The sequence below is a fragment of the Nerophis lumbriciformis genome, linkage group LG26 (assembly GCF_033978685.3).
Source record: "Nerophis lumbriciformis linkage group LG26, RoL_Nlum_v2.1, whole genome shotgun sequence".
Lineage (NCBI taxonomy): Eukaryota > Metazoa > Chordata > Actinopteri > Syngnathiformes > Syngnathidae > Nerophis > Nerophis lumbriciformis.
In genome coordinates, this window is record NC_084573.2 from 25,162,187 (window position 1) to 25,188,335 (window position 26,149).

The 26,149-nt window shown below is 39.0% G+C and overlaps 1 protein-coding gene across 4 annotated transcripts in view; it reads right to left on the minus strand.

The window, feature by feature from the left end:
- lama2 (laminin, alpha 2) overlaps window positions 1-26,149 on the minus strand; it is a 498,600-nt gene that overhangs the window by 161,331 nt on the left and 311,120 nt on the right. For all 4 annotated transcript variants that reach the window (XM_061987117.2, XM_061987118.2, XM_061987116.2 and 1 more), the window contains exons 26-32: window positions 23,764-23,868; window positions 23,483-23,626; window positions 14,823-14,999; window positions 14,565-14,750; window positions 14,192-14,310; window positions 13,483-13,600; window positions 8,237-8,389 (exon numbers count right to left, since the gene is read on the minus strand). In XM_061987117.2, coding sequence (XP_061843101.2) covers window positions 8,237-8,389; window positions 13,483-13,600; window positions 14,192-14,310; window positions 14,565-14,750; window positions 14,823-14,999; window positions 23,483-23,626; window positions 23,764-23,868 — 1,002 coding nt within the window. The remainder of the gene's footprint in view (window positions 1-8,236; window positions 8,390-13,482; window positions 13,601-14,191; window positions 14,311-14,564; window positions 14,751-14,822; window positions 15,000-23,482; window positions 23,627-23,763; window positions 23,869-26,149) is intronic.

Consider the following 26,149-nt stretch of genomic DNA (forward strand, 5'->3'; position numbering starts at 1 on the left):
AGCAAACTGTTTCCAGTAAAGGCCGCATATAGAAAATTTGCATGATGTAGAGGCCACTTTGATACATTTTGGTCATGAAAGATACTAAAACCAACACAAAGTAGGTCAAATAATACTGTACAGTGGAACCTTTATTTACAAAGCCATCATTGTACAAACTTAGATTTATGAACCACAGATCGAATAAAAATAACGCTTTGGTGTATGAACCTTGTCTCAGTGTACAAACGTGTCATCCACCCATTGTGTGTGCCTCGCAGCGCAGCCATTTTGTGCTCGGCAGCACATCCATTGTGAGCAGGTTGATCCTTCTATGGTTCTCATTAGGTCAGCACAACAATGCTGTTGATAGCGACTGTGATACATTGTTATTTTCTTTTTTTTAGCCTTGTTACAGCATTTGCTAACTCAACATGAGTGCAAAGAAAGCAATGGACAACCACTGTGTGGTTTGAAACATTCAGGAAGTATCCACAGCCTTCTTGACACTGCCCCCAAAGAAGATTAACAAACAAAGCCAAGTGGATTTTATTTTTAATTCTGAATCATTGTAGCGAACTTGCAGTTAAATTTAAGGAGTTTTATGAATTCAAACTGTGAGTGCACCACAAGGCTAGCGACTGTGTGTGTGTGTGTGTGTGTGTGTGTGTGTGTGTGTGTGTGTGCGCGTGTGTGTGTGTCGGCATTACGGCTGCATAGAAAGACAGTTCACCTACAGTAGTTGTTTTTGATTGTATTATTAAAAATAATGTTTGTTTGGTACACAGCACTGTATAGCGCTGTGTATTGTGTTTAACGCGTAAAAGCTTTTACTAAAATATGAAGTTTTATCAAGACTGTTTCTTATGGCAGCACTTGCATCAATATACAAACATTTACATTTTAAGAACCCTGTTCAAGAACCAATGAAGTTTGTATATCAAGGTTCCACTGTACTGTACATGCTAAACAATCTGAACAAAACATCCATATCTGAACTTTATTTTTTAGGTAACAAAGCAAATTATTGTAATATCTAATATACCCCTGCTAAGATGATGAAATTCGTCTTCATATTATACTTTATTACCACTCATAGGAAAAACACATTTCTGAGGGTTTTAGCACACTCAAACTTGCTTTATCGCGCAAGAAATGTGTACACATCTTCATCATGACAGAATGCACAGAAATCACCAAAGCCCATATGCAGTAAAATGCACAGGCCCTCAATGAAAACGAGTTTGACACACCTGCATTATAGTGTCTTCAAAGTGTACATTCTTTTATTAAAATATGGACTTTTGTCGAGGCTAAAACCAATTAATCATATTTACATCGTTTCTTACGGGGAACTTTGTTTCACTGTACACACTTTTCGATTTACGAACCATGTTGAAAAACCATTTAAGTTCGTAAATCCATGTTCCATAAATGCTATTGACTCTTATTTATTCATGTCTGTCAGTGTTGTGTACACAAACATTAATATTTGCATGAAAAGATGCAATATGATGTCATATTTAAAGGCCTACTGAAATTAATTTTTTTTATTTAAACGGGGATAGCAGATCCATTCAATGTGTCATACTTGATCATTTCGCGATATTGCCATATTTTTGCTGAAAGGATTTAGTATAGAACAACGACGATAAAGTTCGAAACATTTGACCGCTGATAAAAAAAAAGCCTTGCCTGTACCGGAAGTAGCGTGACGTCACAAGTTGAAAGTCTCCTCACATTTCCCCATTGTTTACACCAGCAGCGAGAGCGATTCGGACCGAGAAAGTGACGATTACCCCATTAATTTGAGCCAGGATGAAAGATTCGTAGATGAAAAACGTGAGAGTGAAGGACAAGAGTGCAGTGCAGGACGTATCTTTTTTCGCTCTGACCGTAACTTAGGTACAAGGGCTCATTGGATTCCACACTCTCTCCTTTTTCTATTGTGGATCACGGATTTGTATTTTAAACCACCTCGGATACTATATCCTCTTGAAAATGAGAGTCGAGAACGCGAAATGGACATTCACAGTGACTTTTATCTCCACGACAATACATCGGTGAAGCACTTTAGCTACGGAGCGAACATGATAGCATCGTGCTTAAATGCAGATAGAAACAAAAGAAATAAGCCCCTGACTGGAAGGATAGACAGAATATCAACAATACTACCAAACTCTGGACCTGTAACTACACGGTTAATGCTGTACCGCCTGACGAAGCCTAGCAATGCTGTTGCTAACGACGCCATTGAAGCTAACTTAGCTACGGGACCTCGATAGAGCTATGCTAAAAACATTAGCTCTCCACCTACGCCAGCTCTCATCTGCTCATCAACACCCGTGCTCACCTGCGTTCCAGCGATCGACGGAGCGACGAAGGACTTCACCCGATCATCGATGTGGTAGGCGGCTAGCGTCGGATAGCTATCCAAGCTGCTATAGCTGCTATCCAAGTCAAAGTTTTCCTGGTTGTGTTGCTGTAGCCAGACGCTAATACACCGATCGCACCTACAGGTTTCTTCTTTGCAGTCTCCATTGTTCATTAAACAAATTGCAAAAGATTCACCAACACAGATGTCCAGAATACCGTGGAATTTAGCGATGAAAAAAGACGATTTAAGCTGGCGACCGACCTATTCCGAAATGTCTGATTCAACTATTGACGTCACGTGCATACGTCATCATACATAGACGTTTTCAACCGGAAGTTTCCCGGGAAATTTAAAATTGCACTTTATAAGTTAACCCGGCCGTATTGGCATGTGTTGCAATGTTAAGATTTCATCATTGATATATAAACTATCAGACTGCGTGGTCGGTAGTAGTGGGTTTCAGTAGGCCTTTAAATATTATGCAGGGTTGTATTCACCTGTGAGCAGTGTCCTAATATTGTGGTAACCAAACACACACACACACACACACACACACACACACACACACACACACACACACACACACACACACACACACACACACACCTTTCTCCTTATCAGAGCACCCCTGCGTGCTCTACGTGGTCGCTTTGTTTTTTGAAATAAGAACTTCAATCAGTTGCAACAGGAAGTTGCCTTTAACGAGGCAAATCGTTTCCATTAACTTCCTGTGTTCCTCGTTACTGCTAATTATCCCAGAAACAAACTCATTTAGCCTTTTTCAATTTGGCCGACTCGGTTAGAAAACGGTAATGACGCCGTTATGGAAAGCACAATGAAAATGAGCAAGGGAAAAAAAAATGACTGTAAGGCACAAGAGAGGAGTAAAAGAAGAGAAAAAACGTGGACATAAAAAAGGGTAGTAAAGCAGAAAATAATGAATGGAAATGAAATAGGTTGGAAAACGTATTTCATTAGGGTTCAGAGATAAGGTGGAGTTAAAGATTATTTCTGAAAGAATTGTGGGACCACATCAAATAGTTTGGTTGTGTTCGAAAAAACTAAACAAAAACAAAAAAACAAAAGGACCTTTTTTTTCTTGTGGCGCTTCACTGTTGGTAGGGATGGCCACGGAATCCCGCTGCTACCGGTGCCAACGTAAGCGGTAGTAACCACACTGAATAAACGGTGCCTTATTTTGGCGAGAACTTCTTGGCAGTAACATTGTACAAGTAACATTTTGTAAGTAATGTAGTATCCTGACAGAAGCACACAGATTTTGATGCTATTTTTAAACTTGATTGTCGACTTTAACACACCAACAGCTGCCCTCATAACTCAGTTGAGGGGTTTCTAGAACTTTATTTCAGCTGCCGTTACAGTATGCCTTCAGTTCCAAAAACCAATGGTTCCAGGACCATACAGCTCCTGAACTTTTGGTGGAAAAGAGCCTGTTAAGCCGCACAGAAGAGACACCTCTGCCGGCACACCAACAGTTGTTAGGACGAAAATTAGTCAAACATGATGATAACATTTTATGACAAAGTGTTCATTTGTGTTTTAATGACACCTAGTGGTCACAATAATTCATTAAATTAAGTTCATGGTGCACAAGTCAAACAATGCGGACACCTTTGTTACTAGATATTTTCTAATGCGTTTCTGCCTTGAAAACTTAGTACCGTATTTTTCGGAGTATAAATTGCACCGGAGTATAAATCGCACCGGCCGAAAATGCACAATAAAGAAGGAAAAAAACATATATAAGTCGCACTGGAGTATAAGTCGCATTTTTGGGGGAAATTTATTTGATAAAACCCAACACCAAGAATAGACATTTGAAAGGCAATTTCAAATAAATAAAGAATAGTGAACAACAGGCTGAATAAGTGTACGTTATATGACGCATAAATAACCAACTGAGAACGTGCCTGGTATGTTAACGTAACATATTATGGTAAGAGTCATTCAAATAACTAACATATAGAACATGCTATACGTTTACCAAACAATCTGTCACTCCTAATCGCTAAATCCCACGAAATCTTATACGTCTAGTCTCTTACGTGAATGAGCTAAATAATATTATTTGATATTTTACGGTAATGTGTGAATAATTTCACACATAAGTCGCTCCTGAGTATAAGTCGCAACTCCCGGCCAAACTGTGAAAAAAACTGCGACTTATAGTCCGAAAAATACGGTATGTATAAATAATATGCAACTATAATTATTTGATACTTGTTTATATTGCTGTTTTAGACTTCAATATTATCCAATTTAGGACATCTTTTAGGGACGCCTTGTTTGTGTCATGCGATTGTGTGCGTAGCTGTTGTGTAGCCGCTAGCGCCTAGAAGCCTATAGCCGACCATGTTTACTTTTTGTAAAAAAAAAAAAACAATAGAAGAAAAGAAGAAACTTGGCCAATGGTTGCATTTTTATTGGTGGACATTTCGATATTAATATTAATAATAATAATGGATTAGATTTTATATCGCGCTTTTCTATTATTAGATACTCAAAGCGCTCACAGAGAAGTGGGAACCCATCATTCATTCACACCTGGTGGTGGTAAGCTACATTTGTAGCCACAGCTGCCCTGGGGGAGACTGACGGAAGCGAGGCTGCCAGTTTGCGCCTACGGCCCCTCCGACCACCACCTATCATTCATTCATCATTCATTCACCAGTGTGAGCGGCACCGGGGGCAAGGGTGAAGTGTCCTGCCCAAGGACACAACGGCAGCGATTTGGATGTCAAGAGGCAGGGAGCGAACCTGCAACCCTCAGGTTTCTGGCACGGCCGCTCTACCCACTACGCCATGCAGCCCCCAATATTAACTGGCTGTCCAGCTTGTGAAGACGCTGCAGGACTGCTTGTATCGGAGACTTTAGATGCAAGCCGATATCACACGATAAATGTTTTGGGGTTTTTTGCTGATTATTTTCCGGACTATCAAATACACCACAAAATTTTAGAAGAAAAATGCATTTTCCATATATTAACCGCACCGGACGATAAGCCGCAGATATAAACGTTGTGAAACGAGTTATTTACATTGAAAGATTTTGCAAATGTTTATTTACGTACATTTATTGGTTCCAAACAGTGTCTGTAACACGGCAATAAAACATCTGATCGAACAAAACAAAAGTCATCGTCATGGACCCACTAGCTACGAAAGCTAGCTTTCCAAGCAGCTAAACAGACTCAATAACTCCACTGTGACATTTTGGTGAATTTACGAATCTGACACAATACAAAAACAATTGCCATTGTACTAATTAATATTTGTACTAATACTAACAGAGACACTCGTACACGTGTTAGCATATTGGCTACTGCTAACGATGCTAGCTTCATTACATTACGATAGCACCTACAAATATGCATGAAAACACTCCTACAGACATCACACGTGGGACGGTTTAGTAAGTAAGAATTGTTTTAGTTATATTGTAAAACTTACAAACGTTGCTTGGAGTGATGAATGAATAATCCATACAAGTAGTAACGTTGTGAACAACTAAAAAATGGAACGGCACTTGTACTTCCGGTTGGAAGCTCAGTTTTAACAGAAGGGCAATGCAGCACTGCAGCATCTGCAGTGAGCGAACTCGTCCAAAAAATAATAACACACATTTTCAATGTCTTTGCTTATTTTTATTTTATTTTACTTTATTGGATCGGGATACCACAAGTTGTTACTACTTGTAGATAAGATACCATTTTAATTTTCCTGAGGGAACTCTCCTGAAGGAATCACTAAAGTACAAACCCTGTTTCCATTTGAGTTGGGAAATTGTGTTAGATGTAAATATAAACGGAATACAATGATTTGCAAATCCTTTTCAACCCATATTCAATTGAATGCACTACAAAGACAACATATTTGATGTTCAAACTCATAAACTTTTTTTTTTTTTTGCAAATAATTAACTTAGAATTTCATGGCTGCAACACGTGCCAAAGTAGTTGGGAAAGGGCATGTTCACCACTGTGTTACATGGCCTTTCCTTTTAACAACACTCAGTAAACGTTTGGGAACTGAGGAGACACAATTTTTAAGCTTCTCAGGTGGAATTCTTTCCCATTCTTGCTTGATGTACAGCTTAAGTTGTTCAACAGTCCGGGGGTCTCCGTTGTGGTATTTTAGGCTTCATAATGCACCACACATTTTCAATGGGAGACAGGTCTGGACTACAGGCAGGCCAGTCTAGTACCTGCACTCTTTTACTATGAAGCCACGTTGATGTAACACGTGGCTTGGCATTGTCTTGCTGAAATAAGCAGGGGCGTCCATGGTAACGTTGCTTGGTTGGCAACATATGTTGCTCCAAAACCTGTATGTATCTTTCAGCATTAATGGCGCCTTCACAGATGTGTAAGTTACCCATGTCTTGGGCACTAAGATGCTGGCTTTTCAACTTTGCGCCTATAACAATCCGGATGGTTCTTTTCCTCTTTGGTCCGGAGGACACGACATCCACAGTTTCCAAAAACAATTTGAAATGTGGACTCGTCAGACCACAGAACACTTTTCCACTTTGTATCAGTCCATCTTAGATGAGCTCAGGCCCAGCGAAGCCGACAGCGTTTCTGGGTGTTGTTGATAAACGGTTTTCGCCTTGCATAGGAGAGTTTTAACGTGCACTTACAGATGTAGCGACCAACTGTAGTTACTGACAGTGGGTTTCTGAAGTGTTCCTGAGCCCATGTTGTGATATCCTTTACACACTGATGTCGCTTGTTGATGCAGTACAGCCTGAGGGATCGAAGGTCACAGGCTTAGCTGCTTACGTGCAGTGATTTCTCCAGATTCTCTGAACCCTTTGATGATATTACGGACCGTAGATGGTGAAATCCCTAAATTCCTTGCAATAGCTTGTTCAACAATTTGCTCATGCATTTGTTGACAAAGTGGTGACCCTCGCCCCATTCTTGTTTGTGAATGACTGAGCATTTCATGGAATCTACTTTTATACCCACCTGTTCCCAATTTGCCTGTTCACCTGTGGGATGTTCCAAATAAGTGTTTGATGAGCATTCCTCAACTTTATCAGTATTTATTGCCACCTTTCCCAACTTCTTTGTCACGTGTTGCTGGCATCAAATTCTAAAGTTAATGATTATTTGGGAAAAAAAAAAAAAAAAAGTTAATAAGTTTGAACATCAAATATGTTGTCTTTGTAGCATATTCAACTGAATATGGGTTGAAAATGATTTGCAAATCATTGTATTCCGTTTATATTTACATCTAACACAATTTCCCAACTCATATGGAAACGGGGTTTGTACTTCCGGTTGGAAGCTCAGTCTAAACAGAAGGGCAATGCAGCACTGCAGCATCTGCAGTGAGCGAACTCGTCCAAAAAATAATAACACACGTTTTCAATGTCTTTGCTTATTTATTTATTTTTTTTACTTTATTGGATTGGGATACCCAGAGTTGTTACTACTTGTAGATAAGATGAGATTTAAATTTTCCTGAGGGAACTCTCCTTAAGGAATCAATAAAGTACTATCTATCTATCTATCTATCTATCTATAATGAGGTTACCATTACAAATTATGTTACAGCTTGTCTTCTTTTGTAGTAGCTTTGAGCCACGTTCAAGAGAGGAAATATGAATAAGTCAGGGTTGTTAATTATGGCTGGGCTAATTAAACTTATTTTCTGTGACCCTTCCAGAAGCTACCTGGCATATGGCTGCATCTCACTCACACACACACACACACACACACACACACACACACACACACACACACACACACACACACACACACACACACACACACACACACACACACACACACACACACACACACACACACACACACACACACACACACACACACACACAACAGAGAAATGTACCTGGCATATGGAGGTATCAGGGTCACAGGTGGTTGAGTGGCCGCTGCACTGGCACTGAACACAGCTGCCCATGCCTACAGCAGTGGGAACTCTGGAGGCCGGAGCGGACGCATGAGTGCCACTGCGGAGACGGTAGAACCCTGCCGCACACTCCTGAACAGACAAATCAGAGCGCGATAACGCGATTAAAGCTTTTTAACGAAGCAGCTGCAAGAGATACACAAGGTCCTATCAGATGTTTTTTTTAATGTGAACATGTATTCCCACAGTCATAATAAAATGTGAATGATAATGGAAGCCACACAGAGTGGAGACAACAGCACTCATGGACTCATAATTATCCCAAATTGCTCTTTCTCAAGGCGACTGTTGACCTCGCTCTTTCACACATGCAGCCAATTAAGGGTTATTCCCCTCAGTAACTTTTGAACACGCACACACATGCACAAGCAAGGTGTGTTCAGCAATAATTAATGAAGTCCATTTAAAGAGCCATCTGCTCCCCCTGCTAGCACTAAACGCCCGTTTTAGAGATACTTTAATAACTACAACAGCTACAAATAGGATGCCCATCTGTCGGCAAAGACCAAAAACTTTATTTTTTTTTTTTTTTTTTGAGTTAAGCTCCTCCTTATTATTTGACTTCCATTCGGCGCGTTGTCAGGTTATAAAGATGGATGTTCCGCTGCGCTCTTAGTAACCAGCAGGAGCATTTTTGAAGAAAAAAAACCAAACTGCTAAATTGACGATGCAGTGTGGAATTGGAGCGGTTTGCTTTGGTGTATCAAAACCTCTTTCTCCAAAATTCTCATTAAAACTGAAGATTGGCTCGCTCATCTTTCAGTGGCTTAAGAGTTGGAAGTGAATTGCTTTGACATAAAATGACAATGGAATTGAGGGGGTGCACAGAAAGGCCTAATCCGACATCAGCAAAATAAAACAACTCTACTTTAAACAATTCTTTCCTAAAAAAATCATTTATTTATGGCGGGCCGCCACAAACATATTTCAACAAATAAATTTAGTGCTATATATTTGCCCTTGCCCGTAAACATATTATAACGCAGTGTTTCTTAACCATAGCCTTTTGTTGGGTCGCCAAAAAGTATCAGTTTCTTAGCTGTGGTCCGTAGCAGTACTCAGTTGTAATACACTTTTCCACCACTTGTGGCAGTAATGACAATATCAAACAAACAAACAAAAGAAATCTGGAGCTAAAGTCAGAAGTTTCTTAAGCGCAAAAATGATGACTAAAGTGGTGAAGTTGTATTTTTATTTGTACTTTAATTTTATCAGCAGTTTATTTAACAAACATATTTATTATTCAATATTCATATTTTATTATTCACCAGCTCTATACTCTCGGCAGGGTCCTTGAGGGTGCATGGGAGTTTGCCCAACCAGTCTACATGTGCTTTGTGGACTTGGAGAAGGCATTCGACCGTGTAACCCGGGAAGTCCTGTGGGGAGTGCTCAGAGAGTACGGGATAACGGACTGTCTTATTGTGGCGGTCCGCTCCCTGTACGATCAGTGTCAGAGCTTGGTCCGCATTGCCAGCAGTAAGTCAGACCCGTTTCCAGTGAGGGTTGGACTCCGCCAAGGCTGCCCTTTGTCACCGATTCTGTTCATAACTTTTATGGACAGAATTTCTAGGCGCAGTCAAGGCGTTGAGGGCATCTGGTTTGGTGGCTGCAGGATTAGGTCTCTGCTTGTTGCAGATGATGTGGTCCTGATGGCTTCCTCTGGCCAAGATCTGCAGCTCTCACTGGATCGGTTCGCAGCCGAGTGTGAAGCGACTGGGATGGGAATCAGCACCTCCAAGTCCGAGTCCATGGTTCTCGCCCGGAAAAGGGTGGAGTGCCATCTCCGGGTTGGGGAGGAGATATTGCCCCAAGTGGAGGAGTTCAAGTACCTCGGAGTCTTGTTCACGAGTGAGGGAAGAGTGGATCGTGAGATCGACAGGCGGATCGGTGCGGCGTCTTCAGTAATGCGGACGCTGTATCGATCCGTTGTGGTGAAGAAGGAGCTGAGCCGGAAGGCAAAGCTCTCGATTTACCGGTCGATCTACGTTCCCATCCTCACCTATGGTCATGAGCTTTGGGTTATGACCGAAAGGACAAGATCACGGGTACAAGCGGCCGAAATGAGTTTCCTCCGCCGGGTGGCGGGGCTCTCTCTTAGAGATAGGGTGAGAAGCTCTGCCATCCGGGAGGAGCTCAAAGTAAAGCCGCTGCTCCTCCACATCGAGAGGAGCCAGATGAGGTGGTTCGGGCATCTGGTCAGGATGCCACCCGAACGCCTCCCTAGGGAGGTGTTTAGGGCACATCCGACGGGTAGGAGGCCACGGGGAAGACCCAGGACACGTTTGGAAGACTATCTCTCCCGGCTGGCCTGGGAACGCCTCGGGATCCCCCGGGAGGAGCTGGACAAAGTGGCTGGGGAGAGGGACGTCTGGGCTTCTTTGCTTAGGCTGCTGCCCCCGCGACCCGACCTCGGATAAGCGGAGGAAGATGGATGGATGGATGGATTTATTATTCATTTAGTTGGAATGTATTTATTTTAGCACTGTGTAATTGTAGGCAAATGTACTTTTTAAACATCTTAAAACCAAAACTGATGTTTTGAAAAAGACTTATGTATAGGGAAATCACTTACTGGAATCGATTTCCACAATATCTGGTATCAATCACCAGTAGAGTGGGTTTTAAGAATAGACTAAGAGGAGAAGTATTGCGGAAAGAGATTATTCTAGATTGTACCTAATGGCATGACTGCTTTTATTGATTATTGGCTATTTTATTGATTATGGGACAAGCAGTAGAAAATGGATGGATTGTACTTTTTTCGTCACTTATTGTTTCTCTTTGGTAGACTAATGTGTATATTATAGGCCATTGGTTCTTTGTTTTATTTTTGCAAAAATATATATCCATTTTTATATTGGTCTTTTTATCTTTGGTATGAACATTATTATGTAAACTCAAAGTTATTGTTTTTTGTTGTTGCTATTTTTGTATTACAACATTTTATTATTCATCATGTTGTACTGCATTGTGATCTTTTGTTTTGTGATTGTGTGATGTTTTTTGCCTGGACCCCAGGAAGAATAGTCTCCACTGCGGTGTAGACTCATGGGGATCCTTGATAAACTAAACTAAACTAAACTTTTCATCAGTCACTTTTTTTGCAGTATATTTGATTAGTATTTATTTTATAATGAGCCTGACCTAAGCCTTGATATTGATCTCTGTGATTAACACATGCTTTCATATCATTTGACAAGGTTTATCCTGTTAAACTGTAAGTAGGTTAGATATAATTATTGAATACAATTAAAATCAAGAGTAAGACGACTAATTCAGTGTTAATATTTCAGTGGGTCCCAGGCCCCTCTGTAGTGAAAAAGTTGGGCCCAGAGATCAAAAGGGTTAAGAACCCCTGTTATAACACAAAAGGGGCCTCATGGATCAAGCTTGCGTACGATTCCCGCAGCACACAGACATTTTAACCCGCTGGTGATCACTCCAAACACCAGAAAAAAAACACCTATTTCAAGGGGGGCTGAACCTGGACGTGGCATGTCAAGCCAATTACTGAGATTAAGTCCAGGTTGATTGCAATGTAAAGAAGAAATGTGGTTGGCTTTGTGCGTGCGCTCACTTAAATACATCTGAATTTTTACTGGCGTATATACTTTTTTTGATTGGAACGTACGTCGATTTTTAGAAGAAAAGCCGCTTATGAGTCCCCTGGTCTTCCCGAGTATAAGATGGAGCAGGAGGGATCAGTGTTGCCAACGTAGCCATTTTGATGCTGTATTTAGGGAACTGTTACAGCCCTTTATACACTTTTATGAAGCTAAATTAGGTTTTATACTTGGAAAAAATAAACTTTGAAACTGAAAAAAAAAGTTTTGATTTTGAATTAAAAAACTAGATCGGTATATTCAAAATAAAAATAAGTGCATTTTTTTTCAAGTTAGGTCCGTTTTGTTAGTTTAGGTTTATTTCAAACATGCATACAGTTGCAATATGATACTGTACATCACTTATTTCACAAGGGGCTGGGCGATATGGCTGAAAACTTAATCACGATATACGTTTATTGTATTGATCTAAATCGATATTTGTTGATATTTTAATGACTTATTTAAGCCTGACAATAAATACAGTAATATAACTTCCAACTTTTCAAGGGTGCTATTTATCAGTGGGGAATTGGGGGTTAAATCACCAAAAATTATTACCGGGCACGGCCACCGCTGCTGCCCACTGCTCCCCTCACCTCTCATGGGGTGATCAAGGGTGATGGGTCAAATGCAGAGAATAATTTAGCCACACCTAGTGTGTGTGTGACAATCATTGGTACTTTAACTTTAACTTTAGAAGTTGTCTGGTTGCTGGGTGGAAAAATAATTGCAGTAAATTTGAAGGTAGTTGCAATTTGGAGATTATAAACTATTGAACACTACACAGGAATTTGGGAAGGTGATCATTAAGTGTCAGGATGTTTCTACACCGCCTGCGTTAAAACCAACAAAGCTAAAGACAAGCTTATGTTATCGAGTCGATATAACAAGATATCACAGTTTCTCTTCTCACTCCATGCAGAGAATCCATAGCGAGACAGAAAGACGGCACAACCAAACTTGGTAGTTGATACTGTGATGCCTGTTAGCGTGTCCCTCCCAATGCTCAGTGACACATCCTGTTTCCTGTTTAGCTGGGTTCCCAGAGCGCAAAATGATGAAACACATCTTGCTTTATAATTTCTTCCGACCAAAAACTATGAATATGTATCGAATGTTTTATCGAACACATTTTTTATATTGATATCGAATGTGTCCATCGCGATATATATTGATATCGTTATATCGGCCCAGCCCTAATTTCACATATTTTAATTTTCTCATTACATGTTCGAAAAGGAGTAGAAAAAAAGTGCACTTAACTTTATTTTGAATGAATCAATGTATTTTTAAAAATTCCACATCAAAAGTTGAAGTAAATTTTTTTCAAGTACAAAACTTGTGGTCCTATTTTAGTTCCATACTTACAAAAAAAAACAAATTACCTATAAGCTACCAACAAAGTGGGGACTTTGAAATAAAAGTGGGCCCCGCCCACATCTAGAAGCACTCACAGGTGTAGCTCCATCGTCATTGGTGGAATTGTATAAAAACCTACAATACATATTACATTCTTAAGAACGTGTGTGTGTTTGGTTGTGTTAGTAGTGGACGTACCTCACAGGACAGGCCAGAATATCCACTTGGACAGTCACACTTTTCTATTTCATAAGCTTTCTCACTCTCCTTGGTGGGCACGCCTTCTTCTGCCACAGTGAGACTGATCTCGGAAATCCTGAGATGGGAAACAAAAACACAAATGTTTTTTATACGACAAGCGTTTTTTTAATTACATTTTATAGTGTGTGCGTCTGTGTGTGTGTGTGTGTGTGTGTGTGTGTGTGTGTTAATAATCACAAAGATTATTATCAAGGTTTAGGTCAGGCTGATTATAAAATAAATACTAATCAAATATACTGCAAAAGAAGGGACTCATAAAAACTTACAAAAAGTCAATTTCAACAATTACACAGTGCTAAAATAAGTAAATTCCAACTAAATTAATAATAAATAATAATATTTGTTTCTTAAATAAACTGCTGATAAAATTAAAGTACAAATAAAAATACAGCTTCACCACTTTAGTCATAATTTTTGCGCTTAAGAAACTTCTCTGACTTTAGGTCCAGACTTCTTTTGTTTGTTTGATATTGTCATAACTGCCACAAGTGGTGGAAAAGTGTATTACAACTGAGTACTGCTCAGTTGTAATACGGACCACAGCTAAGAAACGGATATTTTTTGGCGACCCAACAATAGGCTAGGGTTAAGAAACACTGCGTAATATGTTTATGAGCAAGGGTGTGTGTGTTTGTGTGAGTTTTACCGGCTGTGTCTCATTTGATTGCCATGCGACGCCTTAATAAGGATGTAGTCCACGTAGAACAAAACGTCCATGAAGTCCTGGCGGGTCATGGAATGTCCATCTGCATGCTTCCATTCGTGCTGTACAAACACACACACACACACACGTACACAACAGTCAATCAATCAATCAGAGTTTATTTGTGTAGCCCTTAATCACAAATGCCTCAAAGGACTTTACAAACCACCACAACATTCCCTAATCTGAAACTACATCCAGGCAAGGAAAAACTCGAAAAGCCCAAAATTGGTAAAATAGGAAACCTTGGGACCCGCTGAATCACATCCAAAATGTTTATTAAAAGTTTGTTGTGGTGACAAAAACCGTAGCGTACCTCTGTCATGTCAATCTCATGGCGTGTGAGCTGACCAATCAGGAGTCCCGCTACATGGCGTGTCATCACAATGTTGTGGTTAGGACCGCCCTTAACGATGACCTGAGGCTCGTACGACGAGACACCGGTTTCATCTCTGGCCTCGTAGTAGACGGCGTACTTCAACTTTCCCCCGTATGCTGTGATCTAATGAAAAAATGGTCACAACAAAACATGTTGTACCTTTATTATAAAAACAAACAACAATCAACAACCGACCATGGAGCCTCTGAACTGCTGCGGGAGTTTCCAATAATAAGGCTCGGAAAGAACGCTGGTGACCAGCTCAGAATGTGCGAGGATCTCAGGGTGCTGGAAGGTCACGCCCGTTCTGGTCTCAACAATGTTCGATTTATCCACCAGGGGGAGCACGGTCTGCTCGGGCCTCAGCGTTAACTAAAATGCAAAAGAAAATGTTAATGCACTCTTTTTTTGCATACTTATTGTTTGAGCCAATGTAGAAGCACCCTAAAAAAATACGTTCCACAGTTCATGGCTTGCATGCCTTAAAAAAAACAAAAAACTGACTCAGACAAAAGTCATTAACGAACTAAAAAAAGTAATTCACTAAAAAAAAGTAACTAACAAAAAAGATAATTAACTGCTTACGAGTAAAACTAAGAAACAAACTAAACTAAAAAAAAAAAAAGTAAAACTAAGAAAAAACACATTTAGTCAGTTGTGCCCTATTGTAAACCATGCAAGAAAAGCTGCAGTAAAAATGCAGGATATAAAAAACTAAAACTTCCAAATAATAGTAAAATATGTAATATATTACAAATAATAAGTACATGAATATCTGTAATGAATGAAGTGTGAAAAATATTAAATAATTAAAAAAACAAACAAAATATTCTACTTTTTAAAGCACCTATTTAATTGTGCATAGAATTGTTCTTATGAAGATCTTTTTAGGAAGATTTTATTTTCTGATTTTAATTAGAATTAGGATTAATTCTAATATTTTTATTCTTAACTTTTTGTAATTTTCTTTAAGTTAAAGTTAAAGTACCCATGATTGTCTCACACACACTAGGTGTGGCAAAATGATTCTCTGCATTTGACCCATCACCTTTGATCACCCGCTGGGAGGTGAGGGGAGCTGTGAGCAGCAGCGGTGGCCACGCCCGGGAATCGATTTTTTTTTATTTAACCCCCGATTCCGACCCTTGATGCTGAGTGTCAAGCAGGGAGGTAATGGGTCCCATTTTTATAGTCTTTGGTATGACTCGGCCGGGGTTTGAACTCACAACCTACCGATCTCAGGGCGGACACTCTAAAGCACTTTGCATTGCCTGTGCTCTATAAATAAACTTGCCTTACTTAGGGATGGGTACATTTCATATAGGGTATCAATTCCCAGTACCTGGGGAGCGATACAGATTCTTGACTGTTCTTTTCGGTGCTTTTGTGTGTTCAAAAGTGTTAAAAATTAGTGCTGTGAATCTTACAACAACTCATGATTCGATTTGATTCCAATTCTTGGGATTCCAATTTGATTCAGATTCAATTAATTCCAAACCAATTCTCGCAATATAATATTCGGTATGAAAAGATACAACTATTTCAAAACAGGTTACATGTTATAAAAGCCCCTCTAGTCTGAAAATATATGACAGTAAATTACCTAGAATATGTCTTTCTAAGAACTGATTCCTATAAAAATGATTTATTTATTTACTCTTTAATCGATTTAAAAAAATTATGAACCTGTTTAGAATCAGAATAAAAAAGAATCGCAATTTGACTGTAAATCGATTTTTTCAGCACCCCTATTAGTATGGATTATACTTGTATAGCGCTTTTCTACCTTCAAGGTACTCAAAGCGCTTTGACACTATTTCCACATTCACCCATTCATACACCCATTCACACACTGATGGCGGGAGCTGCCATGCAAGGCCCTAACCACGACCCATCAGGAGCAAGGGTGAAGTGTCTTTCTCAAGGACACAACAGATGTGACTAGGTTGGTAGAAGCTGGTAAATGTTGATGGTTAAACTCATTTTAGCTCAGGGGCCACAATGAGGAAAATCTATTCCCAAGTATGCCGAACTGGTAAAATCATGGCATGATAACTTAAAAATAATGACTACTTCCGATTGAACAAGCACAATCTGAAAATATACCTATAATTTTTCCCGGAAAAAAATTCACATTTACATGTTGCGGTTAAATGGTATGCCATCCTCATTTGTCGTGATTTATACTTTCTGAATGAATGATAATGTGCTTCAGTCTAACAGAGTTTTAAAATGCTCCCATTGGTGTTCATTTTTAATCTATCAGAAGATGCAATGACTAATATCAAAATCAAATTACAGGATGATATGAATTTTAATTTACCCATTTTCCTCAACTGATGTACTAACATCATGTGGTTTATTCTGTACTGATGTAGCATCATCTACAACAAAACTTGTGAATTTGGACTTATTTAATAATCTCGCATGAAGTTAGAGGGGGATACACATGACTTCAGCATATGTTTGTGCGCCCGCATAATGTGTACCCAGCCCTCTATCTTAACAGGGTACATAGTTCCGCCCCCTCTGAAGTCATGCGTGCTCTAGCGGCAGAGGATTCAAATAATTGCTATTGTGACATCCAGTGGACACATTTAGAACAGCGGTTTTTTTTTCCATTTAAAAATTTCAGATCATTTTTATATTTAGCAAACTCATCTCGCGGGCGGATAAAACGTGTGCGCGGGCCAGATCCGTACGTTTCACACCGCTGGTATAGGCTGTGGTTTGTTGCTTTAGCCAGGAAGTAGTCTTTGCCTATAAGTTGGATGTGCCTGTCTTTTATTTTGTTAACTGTTTATCCTGTAAGTATTGTATTTATTACACACCAGTTGATTGATTGTAAAAAGCTTCTAAGTTGTAGTTTTCATCATCAAATTTGAGGTGTTGAAATTGTCAGGTAAAATCAATAATGCTAATTAGTAGCACGTGTACAGCAAATCCAGTTAAGATTAGCATTGAGCTAACACATTTCAGTGTGGAGATTTACTGTACTTTTGAGCGCTTTCTTCTTTTGTTGGCATGGAAAATTGTTAATATTAACCAGAGGCAGTCCGTCAGATTTAGGGTTGGGTACCTTCACATTTGAACTGATACGGGACCAATTGCCAGTACATAGGAATCGATACTGGTACTCAACGGTACCAATTTTCAGTAGTTTTGTGTGTGTTGATAAATATTAATTGTTTTTGATAACAAAATCTAATTTTTTTGCAACATTTACAAAAGAGCTGATTATGATAAGTCCACTTTTAACATCTTGTTTCTGAGTCTCATTTGCAAGTACCGTATTTTTCGGACTATAAGTCGCAGTATTTTTCATAGTTTGGCCGGGGGTGCGACTTATACTCAGGAGCGACTTATGTGTGAAATTATTAACACATTACCGTAAAATATCAAACAATATTATTTAGCTGATTCACGTAAGAGACTAGACGTATAAGATTTCATGGGATTTAGCGATTAGGAGTGACAGATTGTTTGGTAAACGTATAGCATGTTCTATATGTTATAGTTATTTGAATGACTCTTACCATAATATGTTACGTTAACATACCAGGCACGTTCTCAGTTGGTTATTTATGCCTCATATAACGTACACTTATTCAGCCTGTTGTTCACTATTCTTTATTTATTTTAAATTGCCTTTCAAATGTCTATTCTTGGTGTTGGGTTTTATCAAATAAATTTCCCCAAAAAATGCGACTTATACTCAAGTGCGACTTATATATGTTTTTTCCCTTCTTTATTATGCATTTTCGGCCTAGGCGACTTATACTCCTGTGCGACTTATACTCCGAAAAATACGATATGACATGAAGTACAACATTTTTAGATAGCAGTAGTGTATTCTTTTGTTTTTTGTTTTGCCCTAAAAAGTGTTATTACCATAAGTATTGTACTTATTACACACCAGCCGTTTGACAGTAACATGCATCATAGTTGTACTTTTCATTAATACACTTGGCGGTGTTGAAATCGCCATGTAAAATTGCTAATGCTAATCAGTTGCATACCAAGCTAGCGCATTTGTAGAAAATTGGAGCTGTATTTATTTATTTTTTTTGTTACATTGGAGTGTTTGAGTTTTTGTTGGTATTAAAAATGACAACATTACCTAGAGGTAGTTTGGCTGAGTCCACTCTCAGTGCCGAAGTGCGTGACGTTACGCACAACAAAAGTAGCATAACATGGCAATGTTGGATTTTACATGCCTTTAAAAGTATCGAATTGGGTTCCCATCCCTTGTACTTATACTAATAATTCACTCACGTGTGGTGCTCAATCAAGCCCCCCAAAAAGTCTAATCGTGTTAGAGCAGAGTAGTGCATGTTCACCCAAAAATGACAATAATGACTAATGTGGGGATAGCAGTGGCAGTTAATAAAAACAAGCAAGGTCAAAGCAATATAAACGTAAAAAAGCGGGAGCAGTAACCGCTGATGTCACTCGGTCTATTGCCGTGTGATGTGTGAATAATATGTGAGTTATTACGGTGAGCCTGGAGTAAATCAAAGTGCTTTTCATCTTCCCCGTCTCCCCATTTTATTTGTTTTCATTTCAGCGTTCCACGAGTGATATCAGTGGTTCATTATTGACTGTGGGATACGGTTGACTGGAGTGATTTTAAAAATAGATTCATTATTTACCGAGGTTGGTATTCTTTTTTTTTTTTTTTTATGTCCCGACTCCCTATGGTGTTGATGTGAGGATATGGTGTGAGGTATTGTTGAAGTGTGCATTTGCTCGGAAAGGAAGGATGTGAACTCTATTAAGGTGATACAGATAGGACGTACTGGCTGCATAATAAGAGATTGCTTATTTCAATCTGATTATAAGAACGTGTATTTAATACCAAACATTTATACACGGTGCTTCAACCGTGTGTGGTTATATATACTTACCGTAATATGAACATTGCTTTTTTTTTTTTTTTTTGAAGATAGAAGAAATCCACATTTAGGCTGACATTTACACATTTTACATATCATATTTCCCAAAATAAAGACCTCAGTTTTAATGACACGTGCCTCATTTAATCACCATGTACATTATTTACTTAAAATAAAAGCTGCAACTCAAATAAATGCCTCCTTTTGTCTGTTATTTTTGATCAAGCATAACTTAAATATAATAATACGATAAAAAACATGAATTTATGCAAACAAAAAGCCTCCCCCTATTGGTCACTTTACCCTAACAGTTGACACCTTCGCCAATTGACTAAATAACTGCCTGAATTAAGCATACTTGGGTGAATGACATGGAATTCTACATTTATAGGAATATTAACACTAAATGTTATTTGTTAGAGAAGTGTGCAGTTAATTTCCAGACTATAAGCCACTACTTTTTTCCTACGCTTGGAAACCTGTGGCTTATAAAACGGTGTGGCTAATTTATGGATTTTTCCTTGCTGGCGGCCATAAAAAAATTGCTTTCATTAAACACATGCAAAAACATTGAAATATTGTTTGTGCTATGGCGCCTTCTTTTGGACGAGTTCACTCACTGCAGGTGCTGCTAAGTGAATGTAAATTCTTTCAACCGGAAGTCCTAGTGCCATTCCGTCTACTCGTCATCCATAGCGGTTTTACTCGTATGGATTCTTCATTTATCACCTCAAGCAACGTTTGTAAGTTTTACAATATAACTAAAACAATTCAGACTTACTAAACCAACCCGTGTGTGATTTCTGTAGCAGTGTTTTCATGCATATTTGAACGTGCTATCGTATTGTAATGAAGCTAGCGTCGTTAACATTAGCTAATATGCTAACACGTTTAAGAGTGTCTGTGTTAGTACAAACCCCGTTTCCATATGAGTTGGGAAATTGTGTTAGATGTAAATATAAACGGAATACAATGATTTGCAAATCATTTTCAACCCATATTCAGTTGAATATGCTACAAAGACAACATATTTGATGTTCAAACTGATAAACTTTTTTTTTTTTTGCAAATAATCATTAACTTTAGAGTTTGATGCCAGCAACATGTGACAAAGAAGTTGGGAAAGGTGGCAATAAATACTGATAAAGTTGAGGAATACTCATCAAACACTTATTTGGAATATCCCACAGGTGAACAGGCAAATTGGGAACAGGTGGGTGCCATGATTGGGTATAAAAGTAGATTCCATGAAATGCTCAGTCATTCACAAAGAAGGATGGGGTGAGGGTCACCACTTTGTTAACAAATGCCTGAGCAAATTGTTGAACAGTTTAAAAAAAACCTTTCTCAACCAGCTATTGCAAGGAATTTAGGGATTTCACCATCTACGGTTCGTAATATCATCAAAGGGTTCAGAGAATCTGGATAAATCACTGCACGTAAGCAGTTAAGCCCGTGACCTTCGATCCCTCAGGCTGTACTGCATCAACAAGTGACATCAGTGTGTAAAGGATATCACCACATGGGCTCAGGAGCACTTCAGAAACCCACTGTCAGTAACTACAGTTGGTCGCTACATCTGTAAGTGCAAGTTAAAACTCATGCGACAGCTGCTGTGTCATTTAACTATGAAACGCCAAACTGTGTTTATCGGAAAGCGCTTCATTCGGCTTAGCTCTTACAGAAAGAAGAGTGGCGTGCCGCGTTTGATATCAGTTTTGGGCACAGTCATCGATCTTAATGGAACTAAGAAGAAGGAATCATTCCAAAGTGTGGAATCATTTTGACCTTATAGCGCCAAATAACGTAAATGTTCTTCTTTCCGGGTTACTATTAGGCTCTTTGACCAGTGTCGTGTTTTGTAGTCCTTTTTGCAAAACTATTTGTTAAAAATAAAACAATATCTGCAGGTGAAAAGTCGAAACAACCACATAGTAAACTCACTGAGGAATCATTTACTGTACCAATCACTATTAATTAGCGTGGTACTCTCATAATACATACAGTATGACAGGGGTGTCGAAACTTTTTCAACTGAGGGCCGCACACTGAAAAATCTGTACATGCACGTGCCATTTTGACATTCTTTATTTTCAAAACCAAAACAATATATCGATTTTTATTTTTTTTTTACCCTTAGGGCTCCCCTCAAGTTTGGGTCTTAGTCATAAAAATTATATAAATAAGTCATATGTTTTATTTTTTGCTTTTTCATTCAAAGCTTGAATCTACAAATCAACTTCAGGTCTATCTATCAAAGTTTTTAATGCCCTTTTTTGGTAAAACCACAAAATATGCAACATTTCCCCCCCAAATTTTTTTTAAAGTGGAATATTTGTAGTTGGAGCCTTAAATACATCAATAATTAATAACAACATTGATTTTAATTCATTATTATTTTTTGAGCAATTATAGGTTGTTGTTTTTTTAAATCGCACTAAAATTATAGGGGATACAAAAAGGCCTCAATCATAAAAGTGTTAACGCTTAAGTCTCTAAAACAACTTCAGAACTATCCATTGTTTATATGTTTTTATGATTTGTTTTTTGTTTTATGCCATTGTATCTATTAGAGATGCGCGGATAGGCAATTATTTCATCCGCAACCGCATCAGAAAGTCATCAACCATCCGCAATCCACCCGATCTAACATTTGATCAGAACCGCATCCGCCCGCATCCGCCCGTTGTTATATATCTAATATAGACGATGCAAGGCATTAGTGAGGTTATAAAGCTTTTGCCTGTTAAAGAAAGGAGACTGATCCAATGCAGCACAGACATTCGCGTGCCACGCTGTCACGACCCAGACGCACACCAGTGCGCAATCATATGGGAGCCGCGCTGAGCGCACCTCCAAGCGCGTCTCGCTGCCGGCGACGGCCGGGTATATGGGCCCGACGCTCCAGCGCCATCCATTTTCAGGGCTAGTTGATTCAGCAGGTGGGTTGTTACACACTCCTTAGCGGGTTCCAACTTCCATGGCCACCGTCCTAGCTGCTGTCTATATCAACCAGGGTGAGCCCCACCCCTTTCGTGAGCGCACTGCGCGCGGAGTGACAACTGTTACGCGCCCCCGGCAACAGGGGTGGCGGGCAGGTAAGCTCGTTTTTCGTATGTGGGTAACAACATTTAACTATGTATATATATTTCCGAATTGGTTTAACTGCCACCCGCCTGAATCTATTTAAAATCTAATTTTGTTTTAACCACCCGACCCGACCCGACCCGCGGATAAAATCTAATTTTTTAAAATTTCATCCGCCCGATCCGCGGATAATCCGCGGACTCCGCAGTTGTGCCCGCAAACCGCGCATCTCTAGTATCTATGTTTTTAATGGCAAAGACACAAAATATGCAATATTTCCCCCCAATTTTTTCAAAGTGGAATATTTGATGTGAAGTCATTGGAGCTTTGAATAGGTCAATAAATCATAACAAATTGATTTTGATTCATTGTTATTTTTTGAGCAATGACTGCTTTTAAAGAAAAAAACAGCCTGTATTGCAGCTTTGTGTTATTAAAGTCAACATTGCAACATTTCCTCATTACATTTCACCGGTTTGCTCTTTTATTCCACTTTTTTATCGTATTTTTAGAGTGTGCCGTGGGCCAGTAAAAAACTATCTGCAGGCCACAAATGGCCCCTGGCCAACACTTTGGGAACCCCTAAAGTATGATACATACTGTACGTGTTACTGGTCCCCATGTTAGTGATATGTCTCATAACTGATAACCATCAGTCAATTTTTATGTTAGGCAGTGTTTCAATAAGTGGATAGATGTGTGTAGAGGAGACAAAAAAGTATAATATTTTCATTAGTATCATATAATATAGAATATAGAGTATATAGTTCATTCATATACATATACCATTACCAATAAAATGTAGCTGACTAGACTATAGAACGTCACGTATTTTATATGTCAACATGCACTTAAGAGAAGGTTTGAACTCACCCACATCCTGATGAGTCCCTGTGCTTCACTGCAGGAGTGTGTCAGGCCGTAACAGTAACATTTACTGCAGCCTTGCGGGTTTCTCACCGACAACCCGAATGTGTCATGCCTGCAGCGGTCACAGTAGTCTCCAATTACATTTTCCTTTAAAACAAAAAAAGACATTCGTGCACAGTTTCACATGTTTTCTATAATTTGCATTTGATAATTGACTACAAATATAAATGACATGGATGATAAAAGCACAAGGTGACAGATATACTGTACAGTACTGTAGGTACCTTGCAGCTACACTTCCCAGTTCGATCTGCGCAGGCACAAACTCCTCTTTCCAGGTCACATGTCACGCTGTCTGACCCGAAGACGTTACATGTGCACGCGGTGCACTGTGGGGAATGCAACAAAAGTCATCACAAATGAGTAAAATACAAACATTGTCTGACAGTTTAATACACAACTAGCTGGTCAACTTTAGAGTTGCACAATTTCCAGGATATATAAATGATATGAACACATTTCTCACAAACTTGACAAGGACAAGAAAACAATAGTTAGCATTCTCCATAGTTAACTAGCGGCTAACGTCCCTCCACATAGAACTTTGAAACTTTATTTCAGACAAACTGTGTGCATCGCCGCTTTTAAGTCACTAATCCTCACCTTCACGACAATAAACTACAAGTAACATTACCACTGGAGGATGTGGAATAGCTAAACATGCCAACTACACACCATAGAAGGATATGCCAACTGCGAACTGCTGAGCTATCGCATTTGAATGCAAACAGAGGTGGGCAGCAATGTTCCTTCTAAGGTGCGCGCCTGTGCAATTGTGCACTGCTCACGCGTCCTCTGCGCACGGCAAATCTATGCTACACACAAAATCAAATAAAAAAATAAGCGCATAACTATTTTCGACACGACACGGACACGACAGAGAAAACAGTTTTCGTCATCATTGTTCAAATATTGTAACGTCCGTCGAGACGCTTTGAGGACATGCATTCCATTGATCACTTTACTGAGCAAAACTCTTTATTGTCGGCCATAAACACATCACCATAACATTAGTAAAAAACTGGTCATTTTCTGCAGTACAAACCAGACCAAAACCAACTTTGTTAAATCAACAGCAGCCGTTTGCTCTTTCTCACTTGCGCCAACACATGCACATATGGCACTTAGCCAGTGATGTGTTTACAGCCATACAAAAAGTCGGACAACTCCAACACCACACATAAAGTGTCATTCCAGGTCGTTACACTATGATTTACCAATCAAATGTGTGCTTATTCTAGTGTCATTTATTAGGAATCTTAATTTATAAATATTAATTATGAAATGTTGTTAGTATATTAAATAAATACTAATAAAAATATATTTTTTACAAACAGGAAGTTGCAGGAATGTACACATGATCCCCTGCTTACATCTCATTGTGCAACATGTGAATGTTTTAATGGGAACTAAATGCAATGTCTGAAAGGGGTAGAAATTATTTCCAAAGCAGGACCTCCACCCAGACAAACAATACAAGTACACAGTTCATGAAAAACAATATTTTTTGTTATTGTCATTGTAAGTGGGACTAAACACTTAGATTAGAAAATAACCTCATGGAAATGACTGCTGTCATTTGATTATAATAATAAGAGAATGTTGTCTGTCTATCTGTGTTGGCCCTGCGATGAGGTGGGGACTTGTCCAGGGTGTACACCGCCTTCCGCCCGAATGCAGCTGAGATAGGCTCCAGCACCCCCCGCGACCCCGAAAGGTTTGGGGACAGGTGTTCTGCTGGTGTAGCCACAGTGTGCACGTTTGATGTTGCTCACATGGGCTCCACTGAATGCTCAGGGAGTTTTTGCGTTTGCTCACACACATGAAAAATTAGAGGTAACATTGGTGGGCAGATCAATACAAATATTGACAGTAACCACCACCACCACTTGTGGCAGTAATGATAATATCAAACAAACAGAAGTAGTCTGAAGCTAAAGTCAGAGAAGTTTCTTAGGCGCAAAAATGATGACTAAAAGCGGTATTTTCATTTTATTGACAGTTTAGTTAAACATTATTTATATATTAATGTTATCTATTCTTCGCACAACATAATTGTATGTAAATATATTTTTGTCAGTTATTTATTAGTCAATCCTTGTACAGTATCTTTGGTTAGCAGTTATTTTTCTAATCAGCCTGACCTAATCCTGAGGTGTATGTGGTAAATAAATAATTATTAACACATTGTTTCATATCATTTGGCAAGGTTTATCCTGTAAAACTTTAAGAAGGTTAGATATAATTCTTGAATATGATTAAAATTAGGGTAAGTTTACTAATTCAGCGTTAATATTTGAGTGGGCCCAAGGCCTCTCTTTAGCGGAAAAGATGGGCCCAGAGGTCAAAAAGGTTAAGAATCCCTGATCCAAACAGAATAATAAGTGATAATTATATTTTTAAAAATAAAACATGTTACAACAGAAAGTTACCAGATAGTAACAGTAAATAAGCAAGTAGATTAATAATAGACTTGATCAAACAATACAACCGGATATGTTATCACATTTTTTAGCAGTAGGGCTTGGCGATTATATGATTGCGATCGTTCATCGCGATTAATTTGATATCGATCACAGTGATCAGCTGTTAGCGTGTTTCCTCAATCAA